At 36.3% G+C, this 23,289-nt stretch overlaps 2 protein-coding genes and 1 pseudogene across 4 annotated transcripts; 1 reads left to right on the top strand and 2 right to left on the bottom strand.

Moving 5' to 3' along the window:
* Positions 1–155: 155 nt before the first annotated feature.
* Positions 156–2,921, bottom strand: LOC131930315 (beta-1,3-galactosyltransferase 1-like; annotated as a pseudogene).
* A 3,083-nt stretch (positions 2,922–6,004) lies between these two features.
* On the top strand, positions 6,005–8,569 carry LOC131930308 (lactosylceramide 1,3-N-acetyl-beta-D-glucosaminyltransferase). Its single transcript, XM_059286726.1, has 2 exons — positions 6,005–6,244; positions 7,218–8,569. The coding sequence occupies exon 2, from the start codon at positions 7,223–7,225 to the stop codon at positions 8,564–8,566; it is 1,344 nt and encodes a 447-aa protein (XP_059142709.1). The 5' UTR covers positions 6,005–6,244; positions 7,218–7,222; the 3' UTR covers positions 8,567–8,569.
* Positions 8,570–9,739: 1,170 nt separating this feature from the next.
* Positions 9,740–23,161, bottom strand: LOC131930319 (putative flavin-containing monoamine oxidase A). Of its 3 annotated transcripts, none has more exons than XM_059286737.1 (12): positions 22,889–23,161; positions 20,932–21,063; positions 20,018–20,105; positions 17,716–17,890; positions 16,937–17,051; positions 16,666–16,823; positions 16,052–16,141; positions 15,481–15,568; positions 15,248–15,348; positions 13,840–14,019; positions 12,065–12,252; positions 9,740–11,409 (listed from the first exon to the last, which is right to left on the bottom strand). In XM_059286737.1, the coding sequence occupies exons 2-12, from the start codon at positions 21,044–21,046 to the stop codon at positions 11,073–11,075; spliced, it is 1,635 nt and encodes a 544-aa protein (XP_059142720.1). In that variant the 5' UTR covers positions 21,047–21,063; positions 22,889–23,161; the 3' UTR covers positions 9,740–11,072. The 3 variants fall into 3 exon arrangements, with proteins under 3 accessions (XP_059142720.1, XP_059142722.1, XP_059142721.1); XM_059286739.1 differs by lacking the exon at positions 22,889–23,161 and adding an exon at positions 21,384–21,409; XM_059286738.1 differs by lacking the exon at positions 22,889–23,161 and adding an exon at positions 21,337–21,406.
* Positions 23,162–23,289: the final 128 nt, after the last annotated feature.

The raw sequence follows: 23,289 nt of genomic DNA, 5'->3' as shown, positions 1-23,289 counted from the left end.
TATATAAACCTTGGGTGGGGGGGGGGCATCCCGCCGGTCCCAGGTCCGGATAAAGAAAGATGGTTGGGCGTAGTGCTAGCAATACTACGCATTAAACCAACAACCTCACTACAGAAAACTTTAAACGAACGACAACTTGGGAAGGAAGATTCCTCTCAGGCAGAGCTTGTATGACGGGTGCTAGTGAAAGCCTTTTGGAAGCTAGCGTGACGACATAAGGGAAAGCCATAATAGGGACCTGGGAGATCTGAACCCTGTATGAAGGTCAACTGCCAGTGAAGCAGTAGCTGCCGGAATGACGTGGACCCAACTTGGTGGAATCACACAGAACCGAGTTTGATGGAGAGGTGTGATTGCGTCTCTATGCTTCCTCAAGGGGTCCGTAGGAAAGATGATGATGATGATGATGATGGTGATGGCCAGTGTTCCCTCTAAGCTGCGCGGTTGCGCGGCCGTGCAGTAGTTTTGACCATGCCGCGCAGTCCTTTTGTAAAATATATTTATCCTTGTATAATACTTGTAGAACACCGTGCAAACAAAATACAAGTTGAACACTAGCCTTTTCCCCTTAGAGTGAATGTTGGTGATGATGATGGTGATGATGATGGTGATGGTGATGGTGATGGTGATGGCGATGGCGATGGCGATGGTGATGGTGGTGGTGATGGTGATGGTGATGGTGATGGTGATGGTGATGGTGATGGTGATGGTGATGGTGATGGTGATGGTGATGATGATGATGATGATGATGATGATGATGATGATAGTGATAACAATGACGATGACGATGCTGCTGATGATGCTGCTGCTGATAATGATGGTGTTAATAATGATGATGGTGATGATGTTGATAATGGACAAAATGTATAGTGTATATATATAAAACTAGTACCTTCAGTTTCTTTTATTTCATTTTAAATTATAACCACTTATAAAATGGTCAATATATAAAGTCACTATGTTATAGTTAAGTTTACTCATTAGTCCATAACGAAGGTACTCAACTAACTTTTTTCTTTCATTAAATAATATTAATTTATTTTAGATAAGTTTTCAAAATACTGAGTCTGTATTTGTTTGATACTGCAGTGGTTATGTCGTAGCACTAAACACATGTTGGAAAATGTACCAGCCCGGCAAGAAAGACAACCACGCCTCGTTGTGAAGTTTTTGTGACCGAGTTGTCGTCGCTAGAAGAAGCGTGGGTGGATCACGTGGGTGGTCTCGCAGCTTCCAGACGTCACACGTGACCACACGCTGGTTATCGTGTCCGGGTCACCCGTGTACAAGGTCACGGCCAGATTTTTATTGTTGACGATGTCGCATCCTGGCAACTTAGAGCAGCACTTGGGAAAACATGGCGCGGACATGCGCATCACGTCCGCTCGTTTAGCCAGCAGGCCCGTGATGTAGACGTCTTCAGGTGAGATAATCCGGACATAATCCAGTTCTGCTAGCAGGTCTTCGATAGCCTCCCCGCTGATGACGTACGTGTGTCCAAACATGTACCCCGGGTACATATCCAAGGGGTAGTCCTTTTCACTGACACCCCACCTATCACTGCGTAGGACTACTGGATTCGTATGCAAATGTCCCAAGATGAATTTATGTGTTCTTATATTACTAGCAGCGTGAAGTAAAAACTCCACCATCAAAGGCGTGTTCAAAACAGTGTCTTCATCCACTTTAACAAAATAGTTGAAATTTCTGCAATAATTAACCGCCCATTTTAAACCGTGCAACATTTTCGCTGTCAGGTTTCTGTAAACATCAACGAAATCAGCCATGACAATGTCGTTGTGTTGTTTGGATTCCTGAACCAACGTTTTAAAATCTAAGTTCCGTGTGTACTTCTCGAACCCAAACAGGAAGACGTGTTTAACCTTCACACGAATGCTCGTTCCTGGCCATGTGTTTGTTTCCGAGGCCCCGAGCCATGTATTACGGATAGCATCCCGGATTTCTTTATTCTGGGTAACGGACGGTATGACAATCAACAAAAACGGACTCTCTCCCTGACAGATGTTTTTCCCCTTGATCAAAAACTCATATTCCACGAAGTTGCCAACTGTGGCGTTTGAGTTAAAGAATTCGCTGAAAGGTTTTTCGTAATATTTATCGACAACTGGAGAAAATAAATCACCGGAAATCGATCGAGTAATATTTTCAAAAATTGTTTCTCGTTTCGTAAATTCAGTTATAGGATATTCGTTTAGATTTAACGCTGGTACATATTCCTCCGGTGTTGTTTTCATAAACGTAAATTTTTTATCAAGCAATAAATTCTCGGGGGTGTTTTCCACGAATTCAAACGTTTGTTTAGAAACTACTTCAATCGGTGATTGTGTCAGCGTTGAAAGTTTTTCAGACGACATGGCGTCAGTAGCGAACTTAGCAGCATGTCTGATGAAGCAGATCAAGTAGACGATGATCAGGAGAACTAGGATTCGAACCGTTGAGCGAATAAGACATTTGGGCTTGATGCTTCGACACATGGCTGGGAGTTCGAACATCAGTTGTCCTTGTTTTCCTATCAAAGGCAGAACAGGATTTCACTAATGACTTTACTAGTAGTTGTCGCCAAATTTTGTTGCACAAATCAGTGATGGCGATGACTGACCAACAACTTACGTCACACAATTTCGTGCTGGAGATAAAATAATAAAAAATTGATGTTGATAAATAGCTTTGTTGATATCTTATGTTAATTCTTTTTTTAAGCGTATTGCAAGCTAGAATTCAATAATCCTAGTCTGCTTTTAAATAGTGTGTGTATAAGTCTTTAGTACCGAGAAAATTTTAAGTTATAAGTCGAAAAATTAATTGTAACTTACTTGGATGAAACAGAACGTGTCGAGTATACACACAGACGTAGATGCAGAAATAAATCACAGCAACGTGTTGCAGGTGATACGGCAGATTTGAATTTGGTAGAGTTCAAAAGTGAATTCAGTTTTTAAAATATCAAAAGCGTTGGCAGGTGTTGTGGTCACATTTGTTGAGATTAAACCAATCTTTCGGTTTCTTTGCATTTGGAATATATCCTTTTTACTTGCTCGTATACGAAGTATAGAGAAAGTCATGTAATCGTGCAAAAAAATTGAGATTTTTACAAATCTCGATGTTTTAAACCTCCTTGAGTCCAAAAAAACATAGTTTTGCAATCTTGTCCAGGTATGTATGTGTGTATGTATATGTGTGTCTGCGAACACGATAATTTGAGTACCTTTCAGTTAGGTTGATGAAATTTCATTTATAAGTATTATATCAAATTTGTAGTTCTGTATCAACTTTTCAGCGATTTCTGTTAACCGGAAGTGTAACTTATTCTACTTTTAATTTTCCAAAAGCCTAAAACTTGAGTACTATTTCAGATAGATAAATGAAATTTCACTTGTAAGTAAAAGATCTAATCCTCTACCTTCTGTCAAATTTTGAGTAATTTCCGTTGACCGGAAGTAATAATTTACGCTTTTCCGATTTCTCAAAAAAACGCATGTGAATTATTAAAGTAATAAAAATATCCCGCACTATTATACACATATTATTTGGCGTTTACTTGGTGCGCAATTCTTTTTTTCTACGAAATTCTATTCTATTTTTAAAAGTTTAAGTAATTAAAAATGGATTATAAATCATGTCCATATCCCGCGTTGTCATCCCCCGTAGTGTTATATAAGAATATTCGAGAAAGTGTAGGGGAGATCACTCCCGGTTTATTCTATTAGAGGACAAATTCCAATCAGTTTTACTTGTTTGCATTCACTGGCTTTACCTTTTTTACAAGCTTTTATTTAACTCACTTCCTCTGTCTGTCGTCAGTCTGTCTAGACGGAAACGCAGGAGTGAAAATTCGGACAGTTCTACTTGACCGATACGATTCACATTTGACACGTGGGTCAAGACATGAAGACAATGCAATCTGAAACTAAATTTGACTTAATTGGATGCCTAATTAATTTTTTATGAATTAATAAAAATTTGGACCGAATTAGTAGGCATGTCTAGCCAACCACACCACACGCGTCATCACCTTCAATAGCTGCGCCATCACGTAATGGCTGCGTTCAAAAACCATTGCGCGCCTACTGAACGTGATGTTCAGTAGGCGCGCAATGGTTTTTAGTCATGTAACTCTATTGTATGACATACTCACTGTGGTGTTTGAAATGTGTCACAATTTAACACAGAACACAGTCCACGAAATTTAAATAAACACAAATCTTGAAACTAGGTCACGTTCAGTCAAAGGCGAAAGATTTACGCGTTGTGAAGAGAAACTCGCCCTTATTATAAGGGAGCAAAATGAAAAAATTTATGATTATGAGGTGTTTACCGGCATAAAATGATTCTTTGCAAAATTTAAAATCATATGAATGTGTAACCTCAATGGTGTTTACATTTTGTATATTAAATTATTCAAATTATGCTTTTTAAAATATTAATATTTTTACACATCACAAATCTAAACTATAAATATTTATTTATAAAATAATGTATTATGAACGTCTGTTTTCTTTTAAAATACCTTAAAACATTTTTCGCTACTTTTGGGAGCACATTATAAGTACTTTCCCTTGAAAAATTATTTAATAATAATAATATATAGGAATATTCGAGAAAGTTTAGGGGAGATCACTCCCCATTTATTAATGGTGTGAATTCGTTTGTAAAATATAACATAAAATTGATTTTTTTTTTCTTGGTAATTAAGGACGGTTTAAATAGTTTTGTTTTATTTTGTTCCCATATCCAACGAACGACGGTTTATGAGTCTCGCAATACAAGCAGCGGACAAACCTGGTTAACCAAGTCTCGGACAACAAACCAGGTCAACGAACCTCGGACAACAAACCAGGTCAAAGAACCTCGGACAACAAACCAGGTGAACGAACCTCGGACAACAAACCAGGTCAACGAACCTCGGACAACAAACCAGGTCAATTAACCTCGGACAACAAACCAGGTCAACGAACCTCGGACAACAAACCAGGTCAACGCACCTCGGACAACAAACCAGGTCAACGAACCTCGGACAACAAACCAGGTCAACGAACCTCGGACAACAAACCAGGTCAATTAACCTCGGACAACAAACCAGGTCAACGAACCTCGGACAACAAACCAGGTCAACGAACCTCGGACAACAAACCAGGTCAATTAACCTCGGACAACAAACCAGGTCAACGAACCTCGGACAACAAACCAGGTCAATTAACCTCGGACAACAAACCAGGTCAACGAACCTCGGACAACAAACCAGGTCAACGAACCTCGGACAACAAACCAGGACAACGAACCTCGGACAACATAATTCTGATATATCTCGAAAAACGGCCTTCGGAAAACAAGTCGGAAAACAAGGCGAATAACATCGGCGAATTAATGGCTATCTCCGAAAAAACTCCGACACCAACAATAGAACAGTTAAAGTAAAGCAAATAGTTCCACTACCACCCCCATCTCCTCAATCGTCTTAGTGTATTAACATGATACGTTTTCCTAAATAATAAAGTTATACATTTGTTGACTTTCTGTTTTAGATAAGTGTGATAAAGCTATATAACTAGGTTTCTGTAGAAAAAAACCTCTCATATATCTAGAGTCATGGATGTGTTAACACAATCTAATGAAGACAGCTGCCGGTGTAGATATAGTGTTTACCTATGTGTTAACACAATCTAATGAAGACAGCCGCTGGTGTAATGTAGTGTTTACCTATGTGTTAACACAATCTAATGAAGACATCTGCTGGTGTAGGTGTAGTGTTTACCTATGTGTTAACACAATCTAATGAAGACAGCTGATGGTGTAGATGTAGTGTTTACCTATGTGTTAAATTAACACAATCTAATGAAGACAGCTGCTGGTGTATCCGTAGCGTTTACACCTAATTAAGACCTTTGACCGGTGTATATTTGTAGTTATCACCTTCAGTAAAGATCATCGTCTAGTGTAAATGTGACATAAATCATCTTAGCGGCGCGTTCCGGTAACTAACAATTAACGCGTGTCTCCTGATGGTCTAGTCTAAATTAACGACGCAATGTGCAGGTACAGCTAATCGACTAATCGATGAATTGTAATTATATTGAGCAAGTATGTTGTTAAAGAACCAACTAGTTAAAAAATGTAAAAATGAAGTTACGTTGTATGCACATTTTGAATGACAAGATGACAATCGTGTAATACTATGTTCACAGTACACAGTATGTTTTATTGTGTGTTAATGGAAAATTTTCATGTAAGTAAATACTCTAACTTGTTCTGTATGATGGTATGTCGTTCATTTCTCAGCGACAACATATGCTAAGTAAAATTCAGAAATATTAAATAGTCTATTTCGATATGATTTTGGTGTATATATATATAGTTTGTATTTATAAGGCATCAGATGGGTTTTAATTAATGGTGAGCTGTATAAAGCATCCTGTTCGATTTGCTGTGAGTCTTTATGTAAGATGAAGTTTTGAAAGTGCTGTATTGTGCTGGTTTGTTTCTCAAATCATGGCACGTAGACAATTCACGTTAGTAAAGCAGGTATAGTCTGGCTTCCAATTTGTATCATAATACTGGCCCTGGGTTCCTAGAAATGGAAGAAAAAAAATTCTGTATTTATTTGAAAGTGTGGCTAAAAAGTAGAGTGCACGACTGCTAACCCGAAAGTCTCGAGTTCGAGTCTCGAGACCCTGTCTCCAGTTTGTAGCACGTCAGCTTTGATGTTTATCTGGAACTGACCACATTGTCCCTTCATATTCCGCGGTAAAAAAAAAAAAACCAGGCGAGCACTACTTCACCTGCACTGTGACCGTCCGGTTCTTGTTCGTTCTTACCTGTAATTTTAACAGAGGTGTTGTGAAATATTGTGAAACCATTTTAATATAGGTGTTGTAAAATATTGGGACACCATTTAAAAAGGTTTTGTGAAACAATGTGACACTATTTTAAGAGAGCTTTTGTGAAACATTGTGACACTATTTTAAGATAGGTGTTGTAAAATATTGGGACACCATTTTAGGCGGGGGTTAATCGGCTAAAGGCTCTGACGTCATATAAGGACACCTCATTATTAGGTGTAAGCAATCCTTGGTGAGTATTTATAATTTACTATAAAGCCTCGAAGCTTAGCATGCTAGTAAACGTAAAGACATTGAAAATGTATAGACGAAGTTGCTCGCTAACAAGTCGTGATGGTTTTTCTTATTTCCCTTGAACAGATACCATGACAAGACCTGTCGTCCAGCGAGCGATTCACCGCCGTGGCCTCTTACTTCTGCTGTCTCTAGTCATCACAGCACACCTGGGCTACCTAACAGCCCACCTGTTCTTCACGCTAATGAACAGCATCGACACTCTGTCAACAATCAGTCTACAACAGCAACGCTCGCTACAAAGCTTTGAATTGGCTGTCCAAAGACTGATCAACTACACAGAGAAATACTCATCCGGTGCTGAAGATCTTCAGTTTCGAAGTTATGAAAATAAAAACTTGGATTTATTTCTTGCAGACGGTGGAAACAAAATGATAAGAAGAGACCTGAATCATCATGAGGATGTGTATTTTTCGAAAGCTGATTTGTTTAAAAATATAACAAAAACGAGCGATGGTGATAAATTATTCGAGTACATTCAGGACGAAGAATATTTAGCATCAAACAGCGACTATTTTACGGAAAACAAAAACATTAACAATAATTTCGACTTCCCGTATTTGATTAACGGGGAAAACATTTGTCAAGGCCAGCCGCCATATTTGTTGTTAGTTATACCTTCGGTTGTCAAGGACGTGTTACGAAGGGAGGCCATTCGTAAAACATGGCTCCATGCAGCAGAAACCAACAAATGGCCGTGGGCGAGAATACACAAAAAAATCAAACATGTTTTCTTATTCGGGCATTTGAAGGTATCTAAAGAGAAAGATATCAAGCAGATACAATTTGAGTCCAATGCGTACGGGGATGTGGTAATGGCCGACTTTGAAGACTCGTATAGAAATCTTACATTGAAAATTTTACTCGGGTTTAGGTGGGCGGTCAAACTTTGCCAAGGTGCGCAGTTTTTAGTGAAGGTAGACATAGACACCTTGATCAACGTCCCACTGATGCTTGAATTTCTAGACCAAGTCAAGGTTTCGGTCAAAAACGATAAGTTTTTAGTTGGCCTCAAACATTTTAACTCCAAACCGGAAGTGGTCAGGTTCGGGATGTGGAGTGTTAACAGAAACGAGTACCCGTTACCGTACTACCCGCAGTATATGTACGGACACGCCTACGCGATGAGCATGGCGGCGGTGAGGGTTCTGACGTCAGCGGCGTCCCGCGTGCGGTGGATCGCCCCGGAGGACGCCTTCATCACGGGGGTGTTGGCCAAGACGGCCGGGCTGGCCCGTCTGTGGGCGCCGTGTTTTACCGTCTGCTGCCGCGACACCTACGACTGCGAGCTAGTCTGGAACCAAAATGTGGCCATCACCTCCGTGACCAGCACCACTGTCTTGCTAAAGCTGTGGGCAGGCGTGACGTCACACAGGTGCAACGACAAGGTCCCCATGTACTCACCATTTTTGTGATGCGTTTTTACAATTAATTCAGGAAATAAAATTTTAGTTTTTAATAAACCGAATTGTTACCACATCACTTTACGGCTAAAAATTGTAAAAGCAAATTTATAATATGTTCTTGGGGACCATTTCAGGGTAATGTTTTAAAAGTGGGTATAGATAGGTTTGAGTTGGAATCCTTTGGAATCTTTTCATCGTGCATGATAAGATCCTAGTTCATCAGCTGGAGGCTGAATACCCTGAGTTTACTTGAAAGGAATGAGGAGGAAGTAAATATTTTACCTCAATCTATATATATAATTCTCTTCTTCGAGCCGTTAGAAAACAAGCTGCAAACGCTCTCCCTACCTCCCCACCCCTACATGGTTTTAGTGAGCTGTGTTCACTCTAAATGTTTACAAGCAGAGCCAACGATTTTAAACGTAGGGGGGGGGGAGGAGGGGGGGAGGGAAGGAAGGGGGGGGGGTTATGGTCCTTAACGAGCTACTTATAGTGTTTTAAAGAAATATTTTCAGTGTCAGCGTTGGTACTGTCGAATTCACAAATTATGAATTATTGAAAATTAGAAACAACTAAATAGCGGGCCGGCTCGTACTGTTTATTCTGGTAAAAAAAGATGTAAAAAATCCGATTGAGTGTGAGGTTGTGATGCACAGGTTTTGACACGTCATTAGAGTTAAATACTTACTAATATTGACTTTTTCCTAGTAGCAATATCATCACTTCTCTCTTATTTTTCCTGGTCTCACTACAGTACACACACTATTTACACTAGTTCACATACATACCTTTACACCACCACACTTAGCATACCTTCACATACCACACTTAGCATACCTTCACATCACCACACTTAGCATACCTTTACATCCCCACACTTAGCATACCTTCACATACCACACTTAGCATACCTTCACATCACCACACTAAGCACACCTTCACATTATCACACCTTCACATCACCACACATAGCATACCTTTACATCACCACACTTAGCATACCTTTACATCACCACACTAAGCACACCTTCACATTATCACACTTAGCACACCTTCACATTACCACACTTAGCACACCTTCACATTATCACACCTTCACATCACCACACATAGCATACCTTTACATCACCACACTTAGCATACCTTTACATCCCCACACTTAGCATACCTTTACAACACCACACTTAACATACCTTTACATACCACACTTAGCACACCTTCACATCACTACACTTAGCATCACTCAAGATACAAAGAGAATAAACCATTCACATTTGATTGGGAGTTAAAATTTTATAAAGTGTAGTTTAATCAACAAAATATTGTCAATTTGTAAGTACATCAACAGCTCTGACATCAAAATAAAGCAATTCGTCTACATGTAAAGTAAAATTAAACTGGCAAACATCTAGATGGTTAAAAAGGGCAAACTGAAACAAAAAAAAACAGCTAGTTTATGCAGGAAAAAACAAACATTATAGTATTGAAGAAAAGTTAAACACTTTTAAAAGTAGCTGTCATGAGTTTTACTCCATGAACAGGTAAACAACTTGAAAGCGTGGCCGTATGTGTCAATAAACATATTTTAAGTACGAAACATTTTTAAGAGATAAATGTAGATTATCCATTTTTATTCTTTAGAAAAAAATAACTCTTCTCAATTTGTGTGAAGATTTCCAAAAATTAAAATGTATGTGAAATAACAGTGTAAAACAGAACAGTTTAATACACAAAATAAGTATAAACATTTTATTAAAAAAAATTTGTCAGACGAATGTATGTCACTGAAAAATGTATAAAGATTACCATAAATATTGATTTTATAACCATGTTATTTTACTGAGCAGATAAAAAGCCATTATATGACAACACGATGTGGACTAGAGACTATGTGTCCATGAGTTAGCTAAACAGATCACAACACTATAGATAAAACCTGACACTATGACTAGCACAGACTAGTTTATAAAAATAAAAACTAATTAAAAAGTGTTTTACAATCATTACTCAATAGTACTCTGTAGGTTCCTTCCCTTAGAAGCTACAAAAATTATGTTAGAAGCAAAAATTCAGTACAAGCAAAAACTCATTTGACACTAATTTAGACAAAAACAACGAAATAATACAGTTCTAATTGTGTGATTATAAATTTATCACAGATATTAACATTCAACATTTGGTTCTAGAATTTAAATACATCAAAATCAAACATGCTTTGTTGAAGCTGTTATATGTAGGGTATGTAGGAAATGTATGGAAGACATTTTAGGTAAAAATAAAAGGTTTTATTTTTAAATTAAAAAAAGAAAACAATTGCTATCAAAACTTGCAAAAACAATCAAGTTTACAGAACAAGTTAAGCTTTTGTTCAAATGGACATAATTTTAAAAATGTATATACAAAGTTAATAAGCCTAGGTACGATTTGTATTCATTGGAACCATACTCTACATCTCAAACATATGATTAAAGGTGACACTAAACATGAAATTTTTTTTATTAAAATTAAAAAAAAATTATTTTGTATATGACCAGCCAATTTCTCCATTTCTCACACAACGTTCAACCACCAAAACAGCTGCAGTGACCAACCCTAACCCTAATCCATACGACAGTACCACCGACAACGTAGTCTTCCCTCTTCTGGCTCTCCTCAACTTCATAGCCCGCACCCCACCTTCCCCACAGCAGGAGCCACCAGAACACAGGGTGCCTTCCTGTTGGTCTCCCTTAGACAACTCCGCTGGCCTCAATCTGGAGAGTACCTCTGCTGCAGTTCTCTCCCCTGCCTGGACAGCCCCACTCATGTAGCCAGACCAGGCAGTAGCTGTCTCAGTTCCAGCAAAGTGGATCCTGGGTTGGGGGATCAAAGACAACATAAGTAAACGTTAGCTCTAAGACAGGATACATTTATGTTTTGAAACAAAATTTACTTAGAAAAAACAAGGAATCAAGTAGGGCCTAATGGATCTAGATGAATTTGAGCATCAGAAATAATTTTCATTAAACAATTGGCTCTCAGAGGGGATGAACTACTATTAAAACATATTTTCTTTAGAAAAAACTAAAGAATTAAACACTGGTCTTTGAAAAAGAATAACATCTAAAGTTGTAATACAACTATTTTCCACAAACAAATTAATTAAACATTAGCTCTAAAACAATGCTACAGTTAATTTTAGATAAACAAAGTGAATGTTCTAGAATGGAGCTGAACCTTGAACCTATGACTAACATTATCAAAGTTAACATTTCCTAAAAAATGCTTCAAGAGCAACAACACACAGCCAACTTTTTAAATTTAAAATTGGTTTTTCTAGGGACTGGCTCATTAGATCATATTAGCCTTTTTTAATAGCTTAAGATTAGGGAATGAAATTTTAAGGTCAATAACAAACATTAAGTGCAAATAAATAAGTGTAGAGAGGGTCATTTATAGCTGCACTATAAGCTATAATCTTTTTTGTGTGACTACCCACAAAGGTTTATTTAAAATAATTTGGATTACCTCCCTTCAGGTCGCCTGATGGCCTTGGTAAAGTTGAGCATTCCACCTGGTGCAACATAAGACACAGGGGCTCCCCAACTGTAGGGCTCCAAGTTCCAATCCTTCTCTATGTAGGCAAGGGGCTTAAGGACTTCCTCTCCAAGGAATGCTGACAGTTGGGTCAAGACACTTTTCTTTCTCAGTTCCTCCTGGACAAATTTTTATATTAGGAAAAGATTTCTTAATAGGTTGTATTGCCCACTGATGTAAAATTAATTGATAAATTTTAGAACATAGCAAAGAAATTTCAATAAGAAATTATCACTTAGCAGGTTGTTTTTCCAACTCCTGTAACATGAAGTTACATTTTTTAATGTAGCATAAATATTTTTAAAAATAAGAATATGATTGCAAAAGAGTTAGTTTTGCCCACTCTTGTAAAATTAATAGTTAAATTTTAGAACATAAATTTTAGAGCATAAAGAAATATTTTTTTTTAAAATAGAAAATGTTTATTAAACAGTTGATTTTTTTGACCTCTTCAGTAAAAGTAATTTTTTAATCACCATAAATTTTCCAGAGAGGGCGGTGGACACTGGTAAAAGTATATTTTCAATATAAGTTCTATTTTGATATAAAGGGCTGTAGACGTTGCCTGAAAGAAACTCTAAATGTGATTTTTGTAAAGTTTGAGCTTAGGAGCAGGTTTAGGGGTACGACCATATTTAGTATATTTAATATGAATGTGCAGTAACTGAATGTAGATCAAGGTTACACTCAGTGAATGCTGATCCTGGATAAAAATCAGTTTTCAATGAAATTTTTCATTTCTGGTTAAATTCAAAGTTGAGGTGGTGGTTTTGGTTTAGAGAAAAAGACAACACCATCAACCTAGCACCCCTTGTATTTCTCCCTCATTTGGCCATTTCTCTAGTTTTAGATTATAGCATAAAATAAACCTGGAGTGATCTCCCCTAAACTTTCTCGAATATTCTTATATAACAGTACGAGGATGGCAGCTCGGGATATAGACATGATTTTTAATTACTTAAACTTTTTAAAATAGAATAGAATCTCGTAAAAAAATAATCGGGCACCAGTGAATGCCAAACTTTATGAATTCACATGCGTTTTTTGAGAAATTGGAAATAGTGTAAATTACTACTTCTGGTCAACAAAAATTTCTCAAAATTTGAGAGAAGGCAGAGATTTAGATCTTTAACTTACAATTGAAATTTCATTTATCTATCTAAAATAGTACTTAAGTTATAGGCTTTTGAAAAATTGAAAGTAGAATAAGTTCCACTTCTGGTTATCGGAAATTGCTGAAAAGTTGATACAGAACTACAAATTTGATATAATACTTATATATGAATTTTCATCAACCTAGCTGTAAAGGTTCACAGACACACACATACACTCACACAGAGACATAGGGACAAAATTGCAAAACTATGTTTTTTGGACTCAGGGAGGTATAAAAGTCTGAAAATCTCAAATTTTTTTTATATGCACTCTTATAATTATCTCGATTATTTTTTTTGCATCATTACAATACTTCCTCTAGAATTTTTTTTTATTCATTTGTTTTAAACATTTAAAATAGTAATAATAAATTTATTTGATGGTTTTACACAGCATCAATGACATGAACAATAAACCAATAATCGAGCAAGCCAAGTACCATTTTGAATTGTAAAAGTTTACTTAAAGCTTTTGCCCACTCCTGTAAAATTTATTGTGAGATCCTGGCAATGAAAATTTAAGAAAAAAAAACAAAGAAAAAGTTAACTTACTGGTTGTTTTGCCCACTCAACAGCTGGCTCCCCTGCCATAAAGCCAACTAGAGCTGGGCTTCCATTATGTGTTGTGGCATCATATGTGATACATATTGGATTGTAAATACAACCTGGCAAAGTTGCCTCCCCTCCATCAGAGACTATCTCCCCTGAAAACCCTTTGGCTCTCCAAAATGCCTGCAACAATAAATGTAGTGTAAACACTAAGTGAAGTTTAATTAACAACACTAACGGGAAACTTGCTAATAATATTGGATAATATACGTAATATGAATTACTAAATTTAAAATAAACCGGGAGTGATCTCCCCTAAACTTTCTCGAATATCTATATATATAATTATCTTCTGGGAGATGCTAGAAAACAAGCTGCAAGCGCATCCTTGCAGTCCCCTCTCTTTCTCTCTATCACTATCACTACCACCCCCACCCCACCCCCACACGGTCTGGTGAGTTGTGGTCACGCTAAATGTTTACAAATCGTACAACCTGGTTTAGTAACGGCTATTAGAGGCAGATAATTTAGTTTGAAACAATTTTAAACTTACAGGAGGTAACTAATAGGAGGCTGCTTTCACGCTGGGGGGGTGGGTGTAGGGCCGGGGTTAGGGGAAAGGGGGGGGGGGGGTTAGTGTTTTAAAGCAAATATTTTCAGTGGCAGCATTGGTACTGTCGAATTCACAAATTATAAATTACTGAAAAGTAGAAAATAAAACAACTAAATAGCGGCGTATGAGTGAACGCCAAATAAAAAGTGCATAATAGTGCGCAATATTATTAGTATTTTAAAAATTTACATTAGTTTTTTGAGAAATCGGAAGTAGCGTAAATTACTACTTCCGATCAATGGAAATTACTCAAAATTTAACAGAAGGTAGAGAATTAGATCTTTTACTTACACGCGAAATTTCATTTATCTATCTGAAATAGTACTCAAGTTATAGGCTTTTGAAAAATTCAAAGTAGAAAAAGTACCACTTCCGGTTATTGGAAATCGCTCAAAAGTTGATACGGATTCACGATTTTGATAAAATACTTATATATGAAATTTCATCAACCTAGCTGTAACGGTACTCAAGTTATCGTGTTTACACACGGACAGACAGACAGACAGACAGACAGACACACAGACATACGGACAGAATGGCAAAGCCCAGTTTTTCAGACTGGATTACGCATAAGACCTCTTAATTTTGATAAATCTGGATTGATAATTTTTGCCCGATTAAAATAAGTCCTCTATACTTCGGATGTGATGAAGGACTGAGGTGTAATATGGTGAAAATTGTTAAAATTTCAAGTGATTGTTGTGCACGATTACAATACTTTCTCTATACTTCGTATATATGAGAAAGTAAAAAGTAGATAAATAAAATTGTACAATCAAAGAGGGTCATAACTTTCACCTTTTCATAAGTGATAATAACTTTGACCATTGTTCCCATGGGCATATGTTTCATGAAATCAACACGATCAGCGGATAACTTGGGGTTAAACTGGATATGTTCTAGACATTGGATTGTAATAAAATGATATTATTTTAATATAAATATACTAAGCCATCTTTATTACCAGTCAAAATTTTATATTAATTTATCTTACAATGGTGAACTAGATAAAACAAAAAAAATATAATTACCTATTCCTTTGGGTGGCAAGGCTAGAATAACAAAGGATGCTGTACCCTTCCAACCACTGGCAGTAGTGACAGCTACAGCTGTATCTGTCTGGTACAAATATTATGGTAAACAACACACTAGACCAGGGGTCTCCAAACGGCAGCGAGGTCCTCTCATCCGGCCCGCTGAGATATTTTTGTCCACAGAAAAAACTTTTGTTTGTGATGGCTGAGGAACTTTGCCCAGAAAAATCAAAGACATGTCTGGAAGAAACTGGCCCCCGAACTGAAATTTGATAGTTAATGCGGCCCTCGGACTGAAACGTTTGGAGACCCCTGCACTAAACCAATAACATTAGTCCTTAATTGACAATAGCTTACTTTAAACTCTGGTCTGGTGTTAGTTAAAATCATTAAATATCTAAATCAAATACTTCAAAGATTGACCAAGCAATAGATGCTTCCTGTAAACATGCATAAAAAGCTATTATGAATGTTAATTAAAAACAATTACAACTGAAAAATCTGACAGGTTTTAGATTTAAATGTTTAGAGGATATTGTCCAGTTCTTTAATTACAATATTGGCCTACCTGTTTTATATCCACAACAGGATCTCCTTTCCTCAATCCTTCACTGCCAATGTGACCAGCTAGTTTTTCAGATATTTGCTGGGCCCCACCCTATTATATGAAATAGTTTATCTTTAACACATCAAGTAAACAGACTACATGTTTGTATCAGATAAATAGTTCTAGAATATTTATGGAGTGAAAGTCTTGAAATATGCTTTTACTAACAACCAATCTAATCCTCTAGTGTTCTGGTTAACTGACTAAATATGTTATTTTATTTTAATTCTGAGTATTGAACTTAACATTTCAATTTTTTTTAATTAAAGTTTTTACACTTATTACAAATGATGTCATATTAAATTCTAAATATTCAAACACAAATCTAAAAAAAACTGAAAAAAAAAATATTTTTTTTACTGACAACAATCTTCTCCTCTAGTGTTTTAGTTAACTGACTAAATATGTTATTTTATTTTATTCTGAGTATTGAACTTAACATTAAAAAAAATAATTTTAAATAACATTTTTACACTCATTACAAATGATGTCATATTAAATTCTAAATATTCAAGCACAAATCTAAAAAAAAAACATTTTGTTTGTAAAAATCTAGAAAATATTTCTTTACTGACAACAATCTTCCACTCTTGTGCCCTGTACTCTGTGGCTTCCACCAGGTTAGTGATGCCTCCAGCCATCTTTACATACAGCAGGTAGTAGAGAAATGAAACCTGGCTGGTCTCACACCCCAGGATGCTCCTTGTTGCTGCATTGTTGGCGTCACGGGCGCCTGCACCCAAAAACAACAACAGAATAATGGTTAGAATAATGAGTGGGGAATTCCATATCAATCTGCTAATAATGTTTCAAGTAACTAAATAGTTATGTATTACTTCCCCTGACCTTGTGTGTACAGAGTTCTCTCCAGATATGCAGCTAAAGATAGGGCGTCCCACTCTTCAGCACATGGATGGGAGAGTGGGTCTTCTACTGAAAGCTGATTGGCATATCTGTCCAACTGGGAGTAGAACATAAAGAGATTAATATAAACAGGAATAATACTGACAATATTCTCTAATAGGCATGAATGCTGATGATTTTCATACTTGTGCTATCAAATGAAAATTTATTTTGCTTTACTTTAAATGAGAAAAAACCTTCACACAAAAAACTATACAAAACAATGATTGATATAAATGTTTAGCAAAATAATTTTTAATCTTACATAACTATACTGTTATTATGTTTTACATGATGATAAAAAAAACTGAGGTCCTAAACAGAGGCATAGCGAGAGGGGGGGGGGGGCGGGGGTGCGGACCGCACTGGGTGACACCATTTAGGGGGGTGGCACCAAGGCAAAAAATAGCAAAATATATAGAGAAAAACTTGAGAGGGGTGCAAATCGAAAGTTTGAGGGGAGGGGTGCAAATAGAAAATTGGAAAGTTTGTCCCCGGGAAGGGTCGCTACGCCTCTGGGGGGTGACTCCATTAAGTGCCGCACCGAGTAACACCTGAACTCGCTACGCCACTGGTCCTAATACAACTTAAACAACTAAAACAAATATAGCTGTGTTTTTATAACAATATTTATGTTAGTTTTCTATCAAGCTACTTAATATGTTTTAACCGTTATAACTTTTACCAAGCTACAGAATATGTAACACGGGTTATTGCCATACTTTGAACATGAGCCATTGAAGATCTAACAAAGCACAGATTGAGAGCTTGGGAATGTTGGACGTATAGGATCTAATTTTGGTCTCTCCGAGCTGCTGGTGTTTAGTCCCTTTGATGTACTGCGGGTAGGTGTCAATGCCAAGCTCTTTCAGCAGGTTTAATATATGAGGCTGACATCTAGATAACATGTTTTAATATGTGAGGTTGGCATCTAGGAGACAAGTTTTAATATGTCAGGTTGGCATCTAGATGACAAGTTTAAATATGTGAGGCTGACATCTAGATGACATGTTTTAATATGTGAGGTTGACATCTAGATGACATGTTTTAATATGTGAGGCTGACATCTAGATGACAAGTTTAAATATGTGAGGCTGACATCTAGATGACATGTTTTAATATGTGAGGCTAACATCTAGATGACATGTTTTAATATGTGAGGCTGACATCTAGATGACATGTTTTAATATGTGAGGCTGACATCTAGATGACAAGTTTAAATATGTGAGGCTGACATCTAGATGACATGTTTTAATATGTGAGGCTGACATCTAGATGACATGTTTTAATATGTGAGGCTGACATCTAGATGACAAGTTTAAATATGTGAGGTTGACATCTAGATGACAAGTTTAAATATGTGAGGTTGACATCTAGATGACAAGTTTCAATATGTGAGGCTGACATCTAGATGACATGTTTTAATATGTGAGGCTGACATCTAGATGACAAGTTTTAATATGTGAGGTTGGCATCTAGGAGACAAGTTTTAATATGTGAGGCTGACATCTAGATGACATGTTTTAATATGTGAGGCTGACATCTAGATGACAAGTTTTAATATGTGAGGCTGACATCTAGATGACATGTTTTAATATGTGAGGTTGGCATCTAGATGACAAGTTTTAATATGTGAGGTTGGCATCTAGATGACAAGTTTTAATATGTGAGGCTGACATCTAGATGACAAGTTTTAATATGTGAGGTTGGCATCTAGATGACATGTTTTTATATGTGAATTTGGCATCTAGATGACAAGTTTTAATATGTGAGGTTGACATCTAGATGACAAGTTTTAATATGTGAGGCTGACATCAAGATGACATGCAGGTTTAATATGTGAGGCTGACATCTAGATGACATGTTTTAATATGTGAGGCTGACATCAAGATGACATGCAGGTTTAATATGTGAGGCTGATATCTAGATGACATGTTTTAATATGTGAGGTTGACATCTAGATGACATGTTTTAATATGTGAGGCTGATATCTAGATGACATGTTTTAATAAGTGAGGCTAACATCTAGATGACATGTTTTATTATGTGAGGCTGACATGACATGTTTTAATATGTGAGGCTAACATCTAGATGACATGTTTTATTATGTGAGGCTGACATCTAGATGACATGTTTTAATATGTGAGGCTGACATCTAGATGACAAGTTTTAATATGTGAGGCTGACATCTTGATGACAAGTTTTAATATGTGAGGTTGGCATCTAGATGACAAGTTTTAATATGTGAGTCTGACATCTAGATGACATGCAGGTTTAATATGTGAGGTTGGCATCTAGATGACATGTTTTAATATGTGAGGCTGACATCTAGATGACAAGTTTTAATATGTGAGGCTGACAAGTTTTAATATGTGAGGCTGACATCTAGATGACAAGTTTTAATATGTGAGGTTGGCATCTAGATGAGATGTTTTATTATGTGAGGCTGACATCTAGATGACATGTTTTAATATGTGAGGCTGACATGACATGTTTTAATATGTGAGGTTGGCATCTAGATGACATGTTTTATTATGTGAGGCTGACATCTAGATGACATGTTTTAATATGTGAGGCTGACATCTAGATGGCAAGTTTTAATATGTGAGGCTGACATCTAGATGACAAGTTTTAATATGTGAGGTTGGCATCTAGATGACATGTTTTAGTATGTGAGGCTGACATCTAGATGACATGTTTTAATATGTGAGGCTGACATGACATGTTTTAATATGTGAGGTGGCATTTAGATGACATGTTTTATTATGTGAGGCTGACATCTAGATGACAAGTTTTAATATGTGAGGTTGGCTTCTAGATGACAAATTTTAATAAGTGAGGTTGACATTTAGATGACAAGGTTGAATCTTTGATTCAACATAATCTAAAAAGCAATTTTAAAAATATTTTTATTTCCAGTTTTATAATTAAATTTAAATACTAAATGTATTTTCATCACAAGACGAACTCAGTCAGCACTGTAAAATAAAATGTGCGCCTAACAAAGATAAAGATGGCCCCTACCTGCCCACCCACTGGCCTCCAATGTCCCATAGATCTGTTCCTGTTGAGGATTTTAATGGCACTGTCTGTGTTCTGCCTCCTACTCTGTCTGTTAATACGGATGTTAATAAGGATGTTAATAAGAGAAACATGTTAGAGAGATGTTACTGCTGGTTTGATATTGTGTACAAGTAAAAATAAAGGTTATAACTTTGACAGTTTGATTAAATAAAATTCAAATCCAAAAGTACACCATAACAATTGTGTATACAATTTGTAGCAGTAAAATGTGGATCAATGACCAAAATGGACAAAAAGAAGCAACACTACTCAGATGTTAAGGACTCAACCCAACTAGCAGTGACCTATTCTTTCACAGCTTTATTAAATTCTAACAACAAAAAATCACACATATGTATATTAAATCTGATCATGTAAGCTTGATTACGTAAGTAAATTTGATAATGTAAGTACTCTTTCACAATCAGACTATCACAGTGCAGCTGATTTTAGACATGCACACATGAAGGGATTGTGTACTTAACTATAGTCCCTGCAGCTTAAACATATCCAACCCAAGAACTATATGCATCAGCAACTGTGTGTTCTACCATTCAATCATACAGGCATGATGGGGTTGAATGTATCAGACCATTGAGCCTGGTTTAGCTTTTTGTGATGAGTATGCAATAAAAATGTAAACATAATGGCTTGGCATTTATGGAAGGTGTCTACACGCATATTTTAAACATATTTATCTCACTGTGCATTACACACACCTGATAGTTCAAACATATTAAAGGGCAAATAGTGTATCCTATGTGCTGTAAAATAAGTTTTATAGGTGTGAATGTTGTGTTCAGTTGTCAGATACTATGATGGAAGTGTCGACTACAAAGTGAATCTTTTCATTGCATGTTGAAATGAATGCATACCTTTGCCTTCAAGGACCACAACTTTAGCATTCGGGTCTTTTTTCTTTATGTTATATGCTGCTGTCAAACCAGAAATTCCAGCACCAACAACTATTACATCATAGTTATTGTTCATGATGAGGAACTGGATTTCTATAAATAAAAAAATAAAAAAAATTGGTAATTTTTTTTAAAAGCAACATTATTTTAAATACTTTCTTCAAGCTATGTCTTTTAAAACATGCATTAAGATAAAATATATAGTGGACTGCTAGTAAACAGAAGAAAGTTACAACAATGCTGCCACTTTCACTGATACCACTTAAATCGCGAAGTTTCTATGTAAAATGTCAATGTAAAAAGAATTCACTCTAAAATAAAAACACAGATTCATTAAATAGAAAATAAGAAATAATCCTGCCATACAATTAAACAACAAATCTTGTTACTTTGTTATTCTGCTTTTTTCTTACTTTATCTATCCACTATGGTAAAGAAATGTGCACACTGATAACAGCTAACATAGGACTTTTAGATCTGTAGCTACTAGTAGTTATCAGTGAATCATAAATAACATTTTTTTAAAAATACAGCTGTCTAATTTTAGATAAAAAAACTCCTTGTTTAAAAGCTTTATTGCTAGTTGATGTGCCCATACCAGCATTTGATATCAGTTGCCAAACCAAAATGTAATGAATGAAATGAATATAACATCATTTTTTGGAGTGAATTAGTAATATATTATATTAGGGTTATTACAAGAGTTACAGGTTTATACCTAAATAATCATAATGAATTCAACAAATAATTTACTAGTGTTCAGAAGTGCTAATCAATAAGTAGATTAATACTTCTGTATAGGTAAAAAAAGAAAGAAATTAGGGAACATACACAATGGTGTAAATAGGTTGGGTATAGGGCTGGTAAGTAGGCCACCAACCAGTTCTATGGCTCAATAAAACCTGCATGAGCCATAGATCTGGTTGGTGACCTACTTACCAGCCCTATTACCCAGTGCATTTACTTAGGGTCCAGGGGGCCTTTTTATACTAAAGTGTAAGAATCACAAAAACTACCCTCCACCACCCCCATTGACAAAGTTGTTGACTTTGTCTTCATTTCTATTTCTAAACTAGTGTAACAATCTCACACGTTGCTGCAATTTAAAAAAAAGAAGCTGATGCAACATTTTAAGATGATTTCATCAATGTGTTATCAATCTTGTATTTTTAGATGCGTGATCTTGTTTTCTAAAACTGCGTTATTTAGATGTAACTGATGCTGACGTTATATTTCTTGGATCCTAGTTTTTGGGGCCAGATTTGTCCACACTACTGCCCAGATGCTCCAGGGCGCGATGTATGAGAGCCTTGAGTGTACATATCACCCTGTGTAATAGCAAGGTAGAACACACTGCAGCAACCACCCATGTGTCAGAGTGCTAGACTGCTAACCTAGAAGTCTCGAGTTCAGATCCCAGGCTCGAGTCAGTTGGACGTCCCGTCCATGAGTCAACTCAGGTCTGATGGGTACATGACTCACATTAGGGAAACAAAGGCGACTGTATTGAAACATGTGAACTCTAATTCATCTGTCCCATATTATGTATCTTGGGCACGAATGGGGAAAAGATGATGGGGTCATCTGACGGATGGGGTTTAAATTTAAATCTATTAATTAGTAACAATTAGGCCTAGTAATATATTATATAGTTAGCATAGGCCTGGTCATAGACCAAGTAAAGTTACAGTTAGCCCTAGTTCAATAAATAATTAAATAGACCAAGGAAAGGACATATTTTAGAATGTATGATGTAGGCCTAAGGCATTAAATATTAAATAATAGTATTATTATTAGTAAGAAGTAAGCAGGCCTATGTCCTGCCCTAGCCCTTATAAAAATTATTTAACTATTACATAGATCTAGATTCTAGTATATAGATTCTAATTAATTATTAAAAATATATCATGTCACTGACTGGTTAGTAGGCCTACTGAACTACTGATGAAACTGATGTTTGTACTGAGATTGTACTCAGTGTCACCACAGACACAGGGTCAGGTGTAGTGTGTAAAATAGATCTAGATCTAGATCTAGATTGAATATTGTAGCCTAACTTAACTAATAGATCTAGATTCTAACTGGTAAGCCAAATAGAATCTGGATCTAGATTCTAGATCTAGATCTAGACCTAGATCTAGTAAGATAGTGTTTTAGAAGTTGTTGTAAAATATTGTAAAAGTAATGTTATTTGTTTGGGCCCAAGTCTGTCGGAATTTTTTCACCACAAAGGGAGGCTACTGTCTTAATTTATTTTTCATCATTCGTGTTTTATACTGCTAGACATCTCTAATATTCCTTTTTTTTTTAATCTAAGAA

Source organism: Physella acuta, unplaced genomic scaffold, assembly GCF_028476545.2.
Source record: "Physella acuta isolate Inbredline_101_S28 unplaced genomic scaffold, ASM2847654v3 ptg001756l, whole genome shotgun sequence".
Taxonomy (NCBI): domain Eukaryota; kingdom Metazoa; phylum Mollusca; class Gastropoda; family Physidae; genus Physella; species Physella acuta.
This window is presented reverse-complemented; position numbering and strand designations above follow the sequence as displayed.

Bases quoted from the DNA above. Each gene is read 5' to 3' on its own strand.
- LOC131930308 (XM_059286726.1), top strand. From the start codon at position 7,223: ATGACAAGACCTGTCGTCCAGCGAGCGATTCACCGCCGTGGCCTCTTA.
- LOC131930319 (XM_059286737.1), bottom strand. From the start codon at position 21,046: ATGAACAATAACTATGATGTAATAGTTGTTGGTGCTGGAATTTCTGGT. The intron at 15,569-16,051 runs GTAGGCCAATAT...TATTTGTACCAG, and splicing joins CTGTTGTGGATATAAAACAG to ACAGATACAGCTGTAGCTGT. The intron at 15,349-15,480 runs GTAATTATATTT...TCCAATGTCTAG, and splicing joins CTTGCCACCCAAAGGAATAG to AACATATCCAGTTTAACCCC.